Source organism: Ornithorhynchus anatinus, chromosome X1 (assembly GCF_004115215.2).
Source record: "Ornithorhynchus anatinus isolate Pmale09 chromosome X1, mOrnAna1.pri.v4, whole genome shotgun sequence".
Taxonomy (NCBI): Eukaryota; Metazoa; Chordata; class Mammalia; order Monotremata; family Ornithorhynchidae; genus Ornithorhynchus; species Ornithorhynchus anatinus.
The window spans coordinates 80,379,636-80,398,046 of NC_041749.1; the positions used below are offsets into that span (position 1 = coordinate 80,379,636).

Here is an 18,411-nt window from a genome sequence, read left to right on the forward strand (position 1 = left end):
GGGAGTGGGTGGATGTACACTGAATGATGTTTTAGAAAAATGATCCAGGCTACAGGGAGAACCATGAGGAGGTGGATGCAGTTGTCAAATTGGAATATGATTAAGTGCCTGGACTAGCGTGGTGGCTGTTTGGATGGAAAAGAAGGGGTGGATTCGGGAAATGTTGTGGAGAAAGAATCGACAGAATTTGATGAGAGACTGCATATGGGGGTTGAAAGAGAGGAAAGGGTCGAGGATCATGCCAAGGTTACAGGCTTGAGAGATGGGGGGGGATGGGGGTATTATCGGCTCTAATGGGAAAGTCGGATGGAGGAGAGGATTTGGGAGGGAGGCCAAGGTGCCCGTGGAACATTCATGAAGAGGTATCTTGGAGGCAGGAGGGGATGTGAGATTTCAGAGAAGTAGAGAGGTTTGGGCTAGCAGGGTAGATTTGGAAGCCTCTGTGGAAGTGATAGTTGAAGCTGTGGGAGAGGAAGAAGTCGCTCCCCAAGGGAGTGAGTGTAGACTTAGAGAGATCCAAAACAGAACCTTGAGGGACACCTGCATTTAGGAAATGAGGGGCAGAGGAAGAGCTGGGGAAATAGACCGAGCAGGATCAGCCACAGAGGAAGGAAGAGAACCAGCAGAGATTCTTTCCTGACCATAACTCATTCATCCTCACTTTGGGCCAGGGAGTAAACTCAGATATGTCAGTGATGCACTGGTTTAGACCAGGTGGCTAGACTGCAAAGTGGAAAAGGGGCATTTCTGCATTCTATTGGAAAAATCCATTCGGGCGGCCAGGCTTACACCCTGACAGCCCTTCAATTCTTTGGGCAAGGAGGAGTCTTCCAGCCTTGGGCTCATACAAACTTTTCTATAGGGAGAGAATTTCTTGTCTGTTTTCTGTGAGAAGCAGAGAAGACTAGAAGAAAAAGCATGACCCTGGAGTCACAGGACCTAGACTCTATTCCTGGCTCTACCCCTTATCTGCTGTATGACCTTGGGCAAGTCATTTAAATTCTCTCTGCCTCAGTTATTTTGTCTGTAATATGGAAAAAAAATACATGTTCTCCTTTTTACACTGTGAGCACCATGTGGGTAGGGACCAATCTGCTTGTATACTGTATCAGCCCCAGGGTTTACTACAGTGCACGGCATGTAGTCATCACTAAACAATTATTATTATTACTACTGGAGAAGCATGGTCTAGTGGAAAGAGCATGGGCCTGGAAATCAAAGAACGGGCGATCTAATCCCAGCTCGGTCAGTTTCCTGCTGTGTGACATTGGGCAGGTCACTTAACTTCTTCGTGCCTCAGTTTCCTCATCGTGCCTCAGTTTCCTCATCTGTAATAGGGGGATTCAATGCCTGTTCTCCTTCCTACTTACACTGTGAGTCACATGTGGAACAGAGACTGTGTCCAACCTGATTAACCTGTGTATTGTTATTATTAGCTTCATTCTTCACCATCATCAACAATCGCTCTGGGAACAGCACTAACAATGCAGAGGAGCCTCCTCCAGTTATCGGTCTTGTAGGAAAAGCACGAAACCCTCTAGCGGTCAGGAAAGGCTTTGAAGTGCATTTTGCATTTTGAAGGCAAGGAGGTGAGGGCCATGAGAAGTTTAGGCAATGAGGGAAGTGTCCAAAGGCAGAGCTTTGAGCAATATGGTGAGCGAGAAAATGTGCTGAAGAGCTTTGCACGGGCACTTAGTACAATAGTAAGCCCATAGTAAGCACTCAATAAATACCCCTAATCGATTGATTGACTGCAGCACAGCAGGAGACAGACTTTTTGTGGACAGCCACACTGTGGCTGGGGGCTCCACGTTGCTTTTTCAGTCCCTCTCCACCCCCCACCCCCACACCAAACCTCCTAGGGGAACGTCACAGTCAGCAGTGTCTTCTTCTAACACCAAGGACAACTATACATCCGTTTTCCCCAGAGCAACCCACTGAGACTGGGGAGGGAGGGCGGGCCTGAGCTGACCTGGGTTTGGCCTGGTGAGCATTCCCTTCTGTGCCTTCACCTCTGGTTATCGGCTGGCCCATTCGCCCCCAGTTGCTTACAGAACTCCCTCCTTATGTGAGGGTCTGGGCCTAAATCCCACCTGTATAGTCTCTCCCAGCGCTTAGTACAGTGTCCTGTACACAGTAAGTGCCTAATAAGAGAAGCAGCCTGCCTTAATGGAAAGAGCCCGGGCTTGGGAGTCAGAGGTCGTGGGTTCTAATCCCGGCTCTGCCACTCGTCTGCTGTGTGACCTTGGGCAAGTCACTTCACTTCTCTGTGCCTCAGTTACCTCATCTGTAAAATGGGGATTAAAACTATAAGCCCCACGTGGGACAACCTGATCACCCTGTATCTACCCCAGCGCTTAGAACAGTGCTCTGCACATAGTAAGTGCTTAACAAATACCAACATTATTATTATTATTATTATTATTACTATCACGACGACTACTCTGTGAAGGGGTGAGGGTGCGGCATGGGCGGATCACCCGTCAGTATTGATGGCAACGGCCTAGACAGGATCCGCAGCCTAGTCAGAGCAGAGAGGCATTCTGTCTGGAAAGAAAGCTGCTCGGGAGCGGGATCTATGAATCCACACCCACTGCCCAGGGGCCTCTGGCTGTGTCCCTGAGGAAGAGTAAGTTTGATTTCAATGTTTGAAAAGCCAACCAGTTGAAACAGCTTAGTAACAATCTCTGCCTGTTAGGACCCATTGGCTAAAAGGAGGGGTCCTGCCCTAGGCTTGGAAGTGGGACAAACTGGGGTTTTGCTGGACTTGGAAAGACGGAGTTCCTCCCCGTTTTACAGGCTTTCAATGGAGACTGCCCTGGATTCTATTTCCAGGAAGACGAATCTTGGAGCAGTCAACAGAAGTACTTGGGTTGATTGGAGTGGTGATGAGAAGAGCGACCAAGGCTCACATTGGCTAACTCTCTACAAGTGATATTAAGTTACACCTCACTATTCCAAAGGTTGAGTTTTTACATGTCAAATGTTGGGATTTATGAGGGCAAGCGGGCACACTGGTTTGATCCACTTTTAGGATCGCTTACTTGGCTGATCTCTTGCTTCAACCCAGCCCACTCACTTCAATCCTCTAACACCATCCTGCTCACTGTACCTCAATCTTGTCCATCTCGCCACTGACCCCTGCACCACATCCCGCCTCTGGGCTGGAACCCCCACCCCCTTTCATATCCAACAGACCACCACTCTCCCCGTCTTCCAGACCCTTCTAAAATCACATCTCCTCCAAGAGGCCTTCCGTGACCAAACCCTCATTTCCCCTGCTCCCTCTCCTTCCTGTGTCACCCTGGCACTTGGATTTGTACCCCTTATTCACTCCACCCTCAGCCCCACAGCACTTATGTACATATCTGTAATTTATTTTCATGTCTTTCTCCCCTCTAGACTGTAAGCTTCTTGTGGGCAGGAAACATGTTTTCCATCTCTATTGTACTGCCCTCTCCCAAGCGCTTAGTCCAGTGGGCATGTAGTAAGTGCCCAATACATACCACTGATTGGTTGATTGATTGGATTAACCGTGTGCAGTATTGGCGGTACCCAGGACCATCTCAGGGAGGTTCAACCAGCTTTTCTCATATCTCTAATGCCAACGTAAATTTCTCCATGGTCTCCATCCGGCCCTACATCACCACCCTGAGTGTCTCAGGAATATGTAATCCTGCTAATGCCATCTGCTTGTGAGGACCTAGAGGGCCAGGGACTCTGTCTAATTCTCACCCATGCATTTTTTCCCAGCGCTTAGTACAGTGCTCTGCACACAGTAGGCGCTTAATAAATACCACGACTACTACGACTACGTGTTCCAAAAATGCTACCGCAGTCTCCAGACAGTGGGCCTGGGAGTACCCCAGACCCAAAACATATCAGCTGAGAATAGAGCCACCCTTGTGGTATACCCTTAATGCATTTGGGCCATTAGTGGGGCAAGTGGTTTAAGCTTGCACTGCCACGAACTAAATTCAAGTCAGGATAACGTTAACTGGAAAAGGGGCTGTAAAGCGCAATCCCGGAAATCATGTTGTTACCCGACTAGAAGGTGAATGGCAGAAAAATGTCAAGGCCCAGGAACGAACTGATTCCAGATAAGCCAATCAGCAAAATGTTAGGGTGTGCTGGGGAGGATAAACGAGCCCACGAAGGTAGGGAAAAAGAGCATGTCTTTTAGACAAGATATAATGGCACTGAATAAATATGTGCCCTTGTTTCCCTGATCTCCCACTTTTCGGAGAACCTTACTCTAAGATGAAGGTAAGAGGATCTCTCTTCTTTCTCTGGCCAGCTAAACTCCATCAAACAGAGAAAACCACCTCTAAGCAGCCAAAATACTATTCAGGAAATGGAAACAAGACCCTTTACTACTGAGAGGGTGGTTAGGAAGGGTGTATAGACTTTCAATCTTTTGGTGAGATCACTTCATGATTCTTTGTAAAAGATTTCCTCATCCAAGTTGACAGTGATTCCAATTGGATAGGTCTTAAGTAGGTTCTGCCCCTGAAACCCATAGGCCACTTACCTGCTGAAAAACAGAAGTTCAGGAACCCATCTCTATTATTACTTGCTAGTGCAGGGAAATGCACCATTCACAGAAGAGAGATTTATAATCATTTTGACTACCAAGAATCCATCAGGAATGAAGGCTGAGGGAAGGGATCGCAAGGCTTTGAAATAGAAACTGATTTTCATCAAACTGCATGTTAGGCAAGAATTTGCATCACTCAAGCAGATAGGCAGCTGGTCTTCTAGTGAAGAGAATACAAGCCTGGGAGTCAGCAGACCTTGGTTCTAAGCCTGGTTCCTCCACTGTCCATCTTGGGCAAACCACTTCATTTCTCTGGACCTCAGTTACCTCATCTGTAAAATGGGAATTAAAATCCTCCTCCCACAGTAACTTAGACTGTGAGCCCCATATGGGGCAGGGATTGTGTCTAAACTGTTTATCTTGTATCTACCCCAGGACTTAGTACAGTGCTTGGCACACAGTAAGGGCTCAACAAGAACCATTAACATAAAAAAGAAAAAGCTATGAACTATGGGAAAATGAAAAAGGATCTGCTGTAGGTAAATCAAAGGCAATGCATACTGTGTGGTGGGAAAGGAATTAAAGGACCAAAACTGGAGGACAGATCTGGAGGACAGAAGCGAAGCATTTGGTGTCTCCCCAACGGTATTTACACAGGTGCTTGCCAAATGAGAGAGATGCTGCATTTGTTTCATTAAACAAATGTTTCAGTTAGGTAGTCCTAACAGCTCAAAGGATTGTTTGGTTGGCCGTAATATCTCATGTTTGTGAAGCAGGGTGACCTAGTGGAAAGAGCTTAGGCCTGGGAGTCAGAGGGGTCTAATCCTGGCTCTGTTACTTGCCTGCTGTATGACCTTGGGAAAGTCACTTCACTTTTTCGGTGCCTCAATTTCCTCATCTGTAAAATGGGGATTCAATACTTGTTCACTCTCCTACTTATAGACTGTGAGGCCTGTGTAGGACACGGACTGTGTCTGACCCGATCTGTATCTTGTATCTACCCCAGCACTTCTTACAGTGTTTGGCACATAGTAAGCACTTAACAAATATGATTATGATTATCATTATTATTATTATTGTTATTATTATTATGTTTGGGGCAGACTGGGCCACATGTTTCTGAAAATGTTTCCCTGCAAGTGTAAATATTACTTATCCTCCTGCAAACTTTCCAGTGTCTGGCTAGTGGAAACATTTCCAAAATTATTTATGCAACAGGGATGGCCCAGGTAGTTTCAAAAAAGTTGCCTTGGCAGAATACCAGTTGCAGCCAGGGCATGTTGATTTAAATGTTTAATAAGACATGGGTGACATTCCAGGACTCTGTTTCCCAGGGATGATGAAGCCAAACTGGGCTTTTTCTGGCTGGCTCTTACTTCTTCAGGCAAGTGTTCAGACAAAAATGTGGTGAACCCTCAAAAAGCTGCCTTACTTTTTGTGATCTGGCAAAGAAGAAGAGATTCACAAAGGCACTGATGCGCTCTATTTCAAACAAGTGATTGCCGGCCTGTGGGGGTGGAGCATGGAGGTTGGTGTGGCCTTCTCTCCCTGCTCTACCCAGTGAAGGGCCTGGACCAATCAATGACTGCTACGTAGAGCCTCAATCGAGAAACCTAAGGCAGAGAAACGGTGGTCCTTTTGAATTACGAGGAAGCAGCATTGAAGCACCTGGAGCGGGAGCACGCAATGAGGGAAAGCATGCATTGAGGAAAGCACGTAGAGGAGAAGCAGGACAGAGAAACATGCCAAGCAGAAGCAGCAGGAGAGCAGCACTTGAAAGCAGTAAAAGGCAGTAGCACTGGGAAGCAGCGTTGGGGGAAAGCGGTGTGTGGAGGAGGAGGCTTGCAGCATCAGCAGTCCGTGACGCCAGGACCTTCTCTCAACCTTCCAACACGGGATCGACTGAAGGGGCCCCCTTGACCAGCGCTACTAGACTGGTATTGGACCCTTGATGGAGTGGAGTGAGTGGGTGTGTGTATGTGTCACTCCCTTGCACGTTGGTAAAACTAAGTAAAAAACTTTTCAAGGTAACGCTGGTGGCTGGTGGTGTGGTTTGACTCTATTACATGTCACTGTGCCTCCCCCGGTCCAGGGAAGTCCTGGTTGGTATGAGCCGGGGGAGCTGAAAGATAGGCTGGAATCTCAGCTGGACTGCACAGTGATGTGTCAACAGCTTTAGGTGTAATACAGAGAATTTTCAAGAAAAATTATTGGACCAAATGTGTTAACTAGGGAAATGGTGATAGAAATGCTTGCCATATTGTTTTCTTGTTCTTACAAGATCTAAATAAACATTGATCTGTCCCAAGTGATTTCCCATGAAGGAAGTATGGCTGGTTGGTATGGAATGGTGAGCAGAAGAGAGTTAGGGAAGTTCTCTTAATAAGGGAGCTGAGTGAATGAGGCTCTGACAACTGAAGACTACACCTTCATTTTTGGAGAACTTTCCCTGCTACATGCAGCTCAAATTGTTCTGTGGGCTCGTGCCTAATGGACCTATCTCCATTTTAGACAAAGGCAATAGGAAGTGTTTTTTTACGCTAGGCTGCTGAAGTCAATCAATTGTACTTTTTGAGCACTTACCATATGCACTTGGGAGAGTACAATATAAAAAAGCTGGTAGACACGTTCCCTGCCCACAATGATGTTTACAATCATCTCTGCAGGTCTCTTTAAGACTATTCTTATGAAATAGAACAGAAGAAACTGTTACAATAGGAGCCCCCAATTTTTCTTTGTTGAGCATGGATATCAGACAGTGCAGAAATTCTGCCCATATGGAATTTTTGCCCTTCCCACTTAATGTCACCAGTGAATGTATCAGGGTAAGAGGGGAATTGTCAGGAGAAACAGGCACAAACTGTTTTATCTGTTACTAAAGCCATGCTCAGTGATGCCTTTAGGATTCTAAGTTACTAGCATTCTGTGCCTGATGACACTGCATCTGTAACAAAGCATATTCCTAATCTTTCCACTTAAATCCACCCATCGAGGAAGGGAAAGAAAAGACCTTCAACAAAGTCCTTAGAAGGGGCTGCTGGGTTTTGACAGCTGTTAGACTCTCTCTTTTTATTCAATGGTACTCCTTTCAAGCATTCCTTCTGACACCGCTCTGAGGGATCAGGGCTGTCCTGGATGCTGGCTGGGATCGATAAGGCTTAGAAGAAGGCAAGGGCAAATTATTGCGGATATAATTGTAGCCTATATTTACTATATGCTAAGAACCCTCCCTCTAAACATTTGCAGCCTAAAATATTTATCACACCAACACAGACAGACAGACAAATCTGTCTGGTCAATACTTTACCAAGCTGGACTTCTAGGGGAGATTCCATACCTGCTGTAAAGGTGCTAGATGCAGTGACTGGGCTTGCTCATGCAGCAGATTCACCTCAGTACTGCTGATAATGGGGAGTTGTTTGGTGAGCAGATAAGCGTGCACATATTTAAATATGAACCCATCCCTGTCGATGAATAACTGCTGGTTGACGGAAAGCATTGTTTCAGATGCCTTTTTCCAAAGGACAGAGTCTGGAAACTGGGCAAGCTTTAGTTTAGGTACAGCAAAAAGCCAGCCCCCTATGTTAAAATTCAGTAGGTCTTCGGGTTCCTCTGGAAATTCATCATCTTCATCTGTGAGCAGTTCATCTTCCTCTTGAAGCACTTCACCTACATTTTCTTCGGGCATTTCGGCTTCCTCTTGAGGCATGTTGGCTTCATCCTGAGGCACTGCGAGATCTTGAGGGATTTCGGCCTCCTCTTGAGGCAGTCGGGCTCCATAGTAGGGCATTATGTCTTCATCAAAAGGCACTTTGCCTTCCTCCTAATTGGAAAAGAAGAGAGCAGCTCCTGTTAGGCAGGGAATGTGTCTACCAACTCTGGTGAACTCTCCTAAGCACTTAATACAGTGTGCTGCACACAGTAAGCACTCAATCAATCAATGGTTTGATTGAACATTGAACATTTACTATGTGGAGAGCACCATACTAAACGTTTGGGAGCGTTCAATACAACAGAGTTAGCAGACACGTTCCCTGCCCACAGTAAGCCTATCGATTGAGGAATCGATAACCTGAAGTACACAGCCAGAGTGAGGAAGGGTGTGGCTCTTCTAAAATCTTTTCTCCAAAGTGAATCCACTAAGTTTTTATAAACTCCTTCACATACTGCTCATGGTCATCTACTTGGAACTGCATCTCTTTTCCCTCCCCTGCAACGTGGAAAAGCAGGTGGACTATAAATGAAGACAAAGGTCAATGGAGAAGCAGTTAGAGAAGCAGTATAGTCTAGTGGAAAGACCACAGGCCTGGAAGACCCTGGGTTCTAATCCTACTTGTCTGCTGTGTGATCTTGGGCAAATCACTTCACTTCTCTGTGCCTTAGTTTCCTCATCGGTAAAATGGGGATTTAATACCTGTTCTCCCTGCTGCTTAGACTATAAGCCCCATGAGGGTCAGAGGCTATTTCTGACTGGATTATTTTATACCTATTGCAGGGCTTGGCACACAGTAAACCCTTAACAAATGTCATTATTATTAATACTAATACCTGCTCCAAAATAGACCAAACCTCTTCAGAGCACGGAAGGTGGGGGTGAGGGGACAGACTTCCCTGAGCTGTTTAAAGTATCAATATTAGGATTTAAATCAGGATGGAACCATTTTTTGGAAAGGGTGGGAGAAAGGATTTGGGTGGGGGTGGGGGGCTGAAAGAAGGCAGTCCCTTTTTTCTTCTTAGCACAGCCCTAAGTAGCACTGTCAATGGTCAGTATTCATTCATTCGATCGTATTTATTGAACACTCACTTTGTGCAGAGCGCTGAAATAAGCACTTGGACAGCACAATTCAGCAGTAAAAACAACCATAAAAAGAGAATGTGGCAGGAACGGCCAGAAGGGGGAGTGAAGATAGGCTGAAAAATAGAATGCGTTCTAGAACCATGGCATCCCAGAGCTTGGCAGGGACATAGAGAGGTCATCTAGCCCATCTTTTTGTCTTCAGGAAGGACTGGCCCTCAAACAACTAGGCTATATGGGATTTTCTTTTTGGTCCCTAGAGATGAGAAGGGGAGGCAATCACCCTGCAATGAATTCTTCAAGAGGGCAACTGGATACCTGACTGAATCTGCTGGAGGAACTGGTGAGGCACCTGATGCCAAAGAAAATAGACTGCCTAGTGACTTATCTCTATCCCTCACCAGCCCTGAAATTCCTCTTCAGACCACAGCCTCCTCACCTGATCTCTTTCCCACACACTCGCTCCCCGCAAATCTGTCCTGTTCCCCCACAGAGACTTCTGATCTTTCGATCCCCTCCAGAGTTCTACAGTCATCAGTCAATCAATCGATAGATTGTATTTACTGAGCGCTTATCGTGTGCAGAGCACTGGACTAAGCATGTGGGAGAATGCGATGTAACAGAGTTGATAGAAAAATTTCCTGTCCACAACAAGCTTATAGTCTAGAGGTGGAGAAAGACACGACAGGAACAAATACACTACAGATATGTACATAAGTGCTGTGCGGCTGAGGGAAGGGTGAATTAAGGGTGCAAATCCTAGCTCAAATCCTAGGGAGAAGAGAAAATGAGGGCCTACTTGGGGAAGGCCTTTTATTTATATTCATGTCTCTCTCCCACTCAAAACTGTAAGCTTATTGTGGGCAGAGAATGTCTGTTGATTGTTATATCGTACTCTCCCAAGCACCATCCTCTCTACTGAACTCAATTACTTTGCTCCATCACTAAATCCCGTCAGTTTGTCCTTCACAACATTGCTAAAATCTGTCCTTTCCTCTCCGTACTAACTGTTACCATGTTAATCCAATCACTTATCCTATCCTGCCTTGATTACTATATCAGCCTCCTTGCTGGCCTCCCTGCCTTCTATCTCTTCCCACTCCAGCCCATACTTAATAATAATAATAATAATAATGTTGGTATTTGTTAAGCGCTTACTATGTGCAGAGCACTGTTCTAAGCGCTGGGATATACAGGGTAATCAGGTCGTCCCACATGAGGCTCACAGTCTTAATCCCCATTTTACAGATGAGGGAACTGAGGCACAGAGAGGTGAAGTGACTTGCTCACAGTCACACAGCTGACAAGCGGCAGAGTCGGGATTCGAACCCATGACCTCTGACTCCCAAGCCCGAGCTCTTTCCACTGAGCCACGCTGCATACTTGGATCATTTTTCTACAGAAGCATTCAGGCCATGTTTCCCCACTCCTCAAGAACCTCCAATAGTTGCACATCCACCTCCGGATCAAACTCCTTACCATCGACTTTTTAAAGCACTCAGTCACCTTGCCCTCTCCTATCTCACCTCCCTACTCTCCTACTACAACCCAACCCACACACTTCACTCCTCTATTGTTAGCCTTCTCACTGTATCTTGATCTCGTTGACCTCTCGCCCACATCCTGCCTCTGGCCTGGAACGCCCTCCCTACTCATATCCAATAGACAATTACTCTTCCCCTTCAAAGCGTCACTGAAGGTGCATCTCTTCCAAGGGGCCTTCCCTGACTAAGCCTTCTTTTCTTCTTCTTCTACTCCTGTGTCACCCTGACTTTCTCCCTTTATTTAACTCCCCCTCCCAGGCCCACAGCTCTTACGTACAAATCTATTTATTTCTATTAATGTCTCTCTCCCCCTCTAGTCTGAAAACTCGCAGTGGGCAGGGAATTTGTCTGTTATACTGTTACATTGTACTCTATCACACACTTAGTACAGTGCTCTGCACACATTAAACGCTCAATAAATGAGTGACTGAATGGCTGACTGTCCCTCCACCAACCTCTTACCACGTGATCTGCAACCTTGGATCACCTCTGCTCCTGTGCTCAAGCTGCGGATCGCTGTTGGCAGAAATCCAGACATCTGTCTATCCTTGTCCCCCTTAAATTCATTCTTACCTGCTTCAATTTTGCCCTCTCTTCTGCCCAACGACAATACTTATTCCTAATTGACTCCCATACCCATTGCCCCCTCCAGCTATTCCAGATGTTTAACTCCTTTCTCAAACCTCCTAGCCACCCCCGTCCCCACCATCACCTGAAAATATCAGGTGTAAGCTCGCTAAAATCTTCCTCACTCCTCTCCAGTACCCCCTTCCTCCTCCATCTTCCTCACTCCTCTCCAGTACCCCCTTCCTCCTCCACCCTCTTCTACTCTCCCAATATTCCCAGCAGCAATTCAAGAAGAGAACTCTCACTTCCTCAGAAAATCTGCCCCCTTCACCTGCACTTCTGACCCCATCCCTTCATTATTATTAAAGCACTCACCCCCACTCTTCTTCCTCCCCTTGACTGACATTTTCAACCATTCACTTTCCAATGGCTCACCAGGCTGAGAAGCAGCATAGTGTACTGGATAAAGCCTGGGCCTGGGAGTCAGAAGGTCATGGGTTCTAATCCTGCCTCCACCACTTGCCTGCTGTGTGACCTTGGTCAAGTCACTTCACTTCTCTGGGCTTCAGTTCCCTCATCTGTAAAATGGAGATGGAGACTGAGCCCCTCGTGGGACAGGGATTGTGTCCAACCTGATTGGCTTGCATCCACCCCAGCCTTTAGTACAGTGTACAGAGAAAGTGTGTAACCAATGCCACAGTTATTATTATTATTATTGTTTATTATTATTGCTCCTTCCCCACTGCTTGCAATCATGCCTATATCCCCTAGCTTAAAAAACAAACAAACAAAAAACCTTCTTTTCACTCCACGGCTCCCTCCAGGAATCACCCCATCTCCCTTCAACCATTCTTCTCCAAACTACTTGAGAGAGTTGTCTACAACCACTGTCTTCACTTCCTCTCCTCCAATTGTCCCCTTTATCCCCTCCAAACTGGTTTCTGTCTCCTCCACTCCACAGAAACAGTCCTCTTTAAGGTAACTACTGGCCTTCTTGCAAAATCTGATAGCCTTACTCTATTCTAATCTTCCTAGACTCTCATCTGCCTTGGACACTGTGGACCACCTCCTTCTCCTCAACTTTATCCAGTCTTGGCTTCACTGACACTGTTCTTTCTTGGTTCTCCTACTATCTCTAACTGCTCCTTCTTAGTCTCTTTAGCAGGTTCCTCCTCTGCCCCCCATCCTCTGACAGTGGGGATCTCTCAAGGCTCAGTTCTGGCTCTCCTTCTATTTGCCATCTATACCTACTTCTCCAAGGGAGAACTCCCTTAAGGAACTCTTTTGCTTCCATGGCTTCAACTACCATCTCTTTGCAGATGATTCCCAAATCTACATCTCCAGCCCTGACCTCTCTCCCTCTCACATTTCCTCCTGATTTCAGGGTAGCTCTCCCTGGATATCCTGCTGACACCTCAAACTAAACATGTCCAAATGAAACTCCCTATCTTCCCACTTAAATGCTGCCCTTCCCCTGTCTTTCCCATCACTGTAGACAATACCACCATCCTTCCTATCTCACAAGCCCATAAGGTATCATCTCTCTCTCTCTCTCTCCACATATTGACTCTGTCACCAAAACCTGTCTGTTCTACCTTCACAACATCACTAAAATCTGCCCTTTCCTCTCCACCCAACTGCTACTACCCTGACCCAAGCACTTATCCTATCCTGTATTGACTTCTCCATCTGCCTCCTCGCTGACCTCTCTCTCTCTCTCCTCACTACAGTCCATACTTCACTCTACTGACTTTATCATTTTTCTAAAAAAAAGTTTAGTCAATGTTTCCCCACTTCTCAAGAACATTCAGTGGTTGCCCATCCACCTCCATAACAAACAGAAACTCCTTGCCATCAGTTTTAAAGTACTTAATCACCTTGACCCCTCTTACCTTCCCTCTCGCCCATGTCCTGGCTTTGGCCTGTGACTCTCTCCGCCCCAGCCTTCATATCCTAAAGACGACCACCCTCCCCACCTTCAAAGTATTATTAAAAATACATCTCCTTTAGCAGGCCTTCCTCAAGTAAGCCCTCATTTTCTCTTCTCCCACTCCCTTCTGCATCACCCTTGCACCGGGATTTTCTATCCTTAATTCATCCCACCCTCAGCTCCACAGCACTTACGTACACACTCCATGTTTATATTAATGTCTGTCTCCTCTAGACAACAGGAAATGTGTCTACCAACTCTGTTATATTTTACTCTCCCAAGCATTTAGTACAGTGATCTGCACATAGTAAGTGCTTGATCGATTGATTGATTGATCGACTTTGAACATTTGGTAGCAGGCCCACCCTCAGTCCCACAGCACTTATCGTCTCCTCTAGACCGTAAACTCATTGTGGGTAGGGAACAAGATAACCAACCTTGTTGGATTGTATTCTCTCAAATAATAACAGTAAGGGTAATTATGGTATGTGTTAAGTGCTTACTATATGCCAGACACTGTACTAAACACTGGGGTGGATACAAGCAAATCAGGTTGGACACAGTCCCTGTCCCATGTGAGGCTCACATTCTCAATCCCCATTTTGCAGATGATGTAACTGAGGCACAGAGGAGTGAAGTGATTTGCCCAAGGTCACACAGCAGACAAGTGGCAGACCTGGGATTAGAGCCCATGTCCTTTGACTTCCAGGCATGTGCTCTATCCACTACACCATGCGAAATGCTTAATGAAGTGCTTTGCACACAGTAAGTGTTCAGTAAACACCCCTGCTTGATTCACCGTGGTGTGTCCCTCAGTTTCTCCCTTCTTCTCTCTTATGAAGGCCATACAAGCCTAACAAGAGGGTCTTTGTTCCCAAGTTTGCCTTGTTCTGATGTTTCTGTCCCATCTGGACACAGTCCCTAGTGGGTTGGGCTTGTTTGAGGAAGGGGTGATTGGCCATTGGGGTCATTGTTGAATTACTCTGCAGTGTACAGTGAGCTCAGCCCCAAGCCTGCTTGAGGAGCAAGCCCAAACCCAAATAATAATAGTGTCATTATTATTGTTATAATTATTATTAATGACAATACCACTAATAACAATAATAATAATAACATATGATTTTGAAGCAACGTGGCCTAGTGGATAGAGCATGGGTCTGGGAGTCATTAGGACTTGGGTTCTAATGCTGCTTCTGCCACTTGTCTGCTGTGTGACCTTGGGCAAAATCACTTAACTTTTTTTAATGATATTTATTAAGCATTTACTATGTGCCAGGCACTGTACTAAGCCTGAGGTCGATCTACGATAATCAGGCTAGACACAGTCCATGTCCCACATGGGGCTCACAGTCTTCGATCCCCATTTTACAGATGAGGGAACTGAGGCCCAGAAAAGTGAAGTGACTTGCCCTAGGTCACACAGCAGGCAAGTGGCAGAGCCAGTATTAGAACTCAATCCTACTGACTAGCAGGCCCACACTCTATCCATTAGGCCCCGCTGCTTCTCTGTGCCTCATCTGTAAAATGGGGATTAAGACTGTGAGTTCCACATGAGCTCCATGTTCAACCCGAATATCGTGTATCTGCCCCAGAGTTTGGTACAGTGCCCGGCACATAGTAAGCGCTTAACAAATACCATTCAAAGAAATGTGGTACGTGTAAGTGCTTACCGTGACCCAAGCACTGTACTATAGTGCACCCAAACGGCTACCTTACTGCTACAGGCTCTCGTAATATCCCGGCTAGACTACTGTGTCAGCCTTCTCTCTGATCTCCCTTCCTCCTCTCTCACCCCGCTCCAGTCTATTCTTCACTCCACTGCCCGGCTCATCTTCCTGCAGAAACGTTCTGGGCATGTCACTCCCCTTCTTAAACACCTCCAGTGGTTGCCTATCAACCTCCGCTCAAAACAAAACCTCCTCACTCTAGGCTTCAAGGCTCTCCATCACCTTGCCCCTTCCTACCTCTCCTCCTTTCTCTCTTTCTACTGCCCACCCTGCACGCTCCGCTCCTCTGCCGCCCACCTCCTCACCGTCCCTCAGTCTCTCCTATCCCGCCGTCGTCCCCTGGGCCACGTCCTCCCACGGTCCTGGAATGCCCTCCTCACCTCCGACAATCTAATTCTCTTCCCCTCTTCAAATCCCTACTTAAAGCTCACCTCCTCCAAGAGGCCTTCCCAGACTGAGCTCCCCCCTTTTTCCCTCTGCTCCCTCTACCCCCCCCTTCACCTCTCTGCAGCTAAACCCTCTTCTCCCCCCTTTCCCTCTCCTCCTCCCCCTCTCCCGTCCCATCCCCTCAACACAGTACTCGTCCGCTCAACTGTACATATCTTCATCACCCTATTTATTTTGTTTAATGAGATGTACATCACCCTGATTCTATTTATTTGCCACTGTTTTTATGAGATGTTCTGCCCCTTGACTCTATTTATTGCCATTGTTCATGTCTGCCCGTCTCCCCCGATTAGACTGTAAGCCCGTCAAAGGGCAGGGACTATCTCTATCTGTTGCCGACTTGTACATTCCAAGCGCTTAGTACAGTGCTCTGCACATAGTAAGCGCTCAATAAATACTATTGAATGAATTTAGGCCGGGCTAGACGCATTCCCTGTTCCACAAGGGTTTCACAGACTAAGTGTAGAGGGAGAATGGTTACGGAATCCCACTCTACAGATGAGGAAACTGAGAAATGAGAAGAGAAATGAAGCGATTCGCCTCGGGTCACACACAGCGGATAAGTGCCAGAGTCAGAGAGGACAGAGGTCCTCTCACTACCAGGCCTAGGCTTCTTCCCCTAGACCACGCTGCTTCACGGGTCCTGCCTATGGGGCTCGCGTGATGGAAACACGGGGCGAGCCTCCATCCAGCAGTGAAGACTTCGGAACCCTGAATCTGCCCTGAGGACACCTGAAGAGGTCCAACTGTTCTGGCCCCCGACGGCCAACTGTGGTTCCTGGAGGAGGCAACAGTGGACGCTCCCCTGTCAAACCTGCTCTCTAGAGGCCGGGAATGAGAATTTCCTCACGGGCCCCGGGATTGTCCCGCCCTCAAGCTCTCGGGCCCGGGATTCCCTCTGCCACACATCCTGACGCCCGGCTCCGCTGTTCTCCCGGTAAACGGCCGTTAACCCCTAGACGTAGGAGCATGGCTCAGTGGAAAGAGCACGGGCTTGGGAGTCAGAGGTCATGGGTTCTAATCCCGGCTCCGCCACTTGTCAGCTGTGTGACTGTGGGCAAGTGACTTCACTTCTCTGGGCCTCAGTTCCCTCATCTGTAAAATGGGGATTAAGACTGTGAGCTTCATGTGGGACAACCTGATTACCCTGTATCTACCCCAGCGCTTAGAACAGTGTTCTGCACATAGTAAGCGCTTAACAAATACCAACATTATTATTAAGCCCCACCGCTCCGTAGAAGCAGGTCCTAAAGCATTCCCCTATTTATTCCCGCGTCGGGGCGGCAGCGGGGGTAGGCTCCGTACCATGATCCGTGTTCCTTCAGATTAACGGGGTTGCAAATTAAGGCTACCTCGGGCGACCGGCCGGGCGGGCTCGGAGGTAGGCGGGACGGTGATGACCGCGGGCGACAGACAGAGGGGGATTGAGGAAGGCGAGGAACCGGGAGACGGGGGTTGACGAGTTGGGGAGCGCGAGGCGCCAGGGGGGCGGGGCTGACCGTTTGGAGAGTTGGGGGGCGCGAGGAGCGGGGGGGGGGGGCGGCGGGGCTGACCGTTTGGAGAGTTGGAGGGCGCGAGGCGCGGGGGGGGCGGGGCTGACCGTTTGGAGAGTTGGGAGGCGCGAGGCCCCGGAGGGGCGGGGGCGGGGTCTGAGGAGTTGGAGAGCGCGAGGCCCCGGGGCCCGTTAGACCGGTCGGTGAAGCGCGGGAATTGATTGGAGGGGATGAGGCGGCGCGAGATCTGAGGCGAGGTGTGAGAGACTGAGGCGCGAGTGGACGGCGGCGTCAAGGCCACCCAGAATGGCGGAGATCTGGGACCTGGACGAGGAGGGGCTCCTTCGCTATGGGGCGCTAACCCAGGACGAACCCGGTACGGTGCCGTCGGGGGATCTAGAGGAGGGCCAGAGTTGAGGAGGTTAGGGCCCGGGAAAGGGTGACGAGCCCGGAGGTGGGGGGAAATGCCACAAGGAGGGACACCGTGAGCCCCATGATTCGGTGTATATCTCCATGATTCTATTTATCTTGATGATGTTGTCTTCTTTTGTTCTCTTTTGCCCTGCTGTCTGTCTCCCCCGTTTAGCTGGGAGCCCGTCATTGGGCGGGGATGGTCTCTGTTGCCGAATTGTCCATTCCGAGCGCTTAGTACAGTGCTCTGCACATAGTAAGCGCTCAATAAATACGATTGAATGAATGAATGTGGGGATGGTCTCTATCTGTTGCCGAATTGTAATAATAATGTTGGTATTTGTTAAGCACTTACTATGTGCAGAGCACTGTTCTAAGCGCTGGGATATACAGGGTAATCAGGTCGTCCCACATGAGGCTCACAGTCTTAATCCCCATTTTACAGACGAGGTAACTGAGGCCCAGAGAAGTGAAGTGACTTGCCCACAGTCACACAGCTGACAAGTGGCAGAGTCGGGATTCGAACTGGGGTCTTTCGACGTCTTTCCCTTCTTTCTCCCCACGCTGGAGAGGAAAGATAGCCTTTTTCATTTAACTCCGCTGTCTACCAAAGTTGATGGTGAAGACGATAATCCTCTTGTTAATGATCTCTTTACAGAACTGGTGGAGACCCTTTCATTACAGGGATCCTATGCAGGAAAAATCCGCACCATCGGTAGTGCCTTCAGACATTTTAGAAGTCTTCGATCGCTAGACCTTTCCAGAAATGTCATCTCTAGCCTGGAGGTAAACTGCGTATTATGACACCAGCCAGGCACATCTGCCCTGGCCACCAAATGTAACTGTTAAATAAGTTCGTAGGAGGAAATGAAGTATAGCTAATAGTGGATGGAAGTAGATGGGGTCTCCGCCTTATAAGTACAACTGAGCTAAGTAATGCAGAAACCCAGCTTTGAAAAA

At 47.7% G+C, this 18,411-nt stretch overlaps 2 protein-coding genes across 2 annotated transcripts in view; one reads left to right on the forward strand and one right to left on the reverse strand.

Moving 5' to 3' along the window:
* Window positions 1-16,978, reverse strand: part of KCTD19 (potassium channel tetramerization domain containing 19) — a 42,253-nt gene extending 25,275 nt beyond the window's left edge. The window contains exons 1-2 of the mRNA XM_029050006.2: window positions 16,853-16,978; window positions 7,875-8,360 (exon numbers count right to left, since the gene is read on the reverse strand). Coding sequence (XP_028905839.1) covers window positions 7,875-8,360; window positions 16,853-16,855 — 489 coding nt within the window. The 5' untranslated portion in view covers window positions 16,856-16,978. The remainder of the gene's footprint in view (window positions 1-7,874; window positions 8,361-16,852) is intronic.
* Window positions 16,979-17,209: 231 nt separating this feature from the next.
* The window catches only part of LRRC36 (leucine rich repeat containing 36), a 35,398-nt gene continuing 34,196 nt past the window's right edge, over window positions 17,210-18,411 (forward strand). The window contains exons 1-2 of the mRNA XM_029049791.2: window positions 17,210-17,416; window positions 18,110-18,237. Of these exons, the coding sequence (XP_028905624.1) occupies window positions 17,347-17,416; window positions 18,110-18,237 (198 nt within the window). The 5' untranslated portion in view covers window positions 17,210-17,346. The remainder of the gene's footprint in view (window positions 17,417-18,109; window positions 18,238-18,411) is intronic.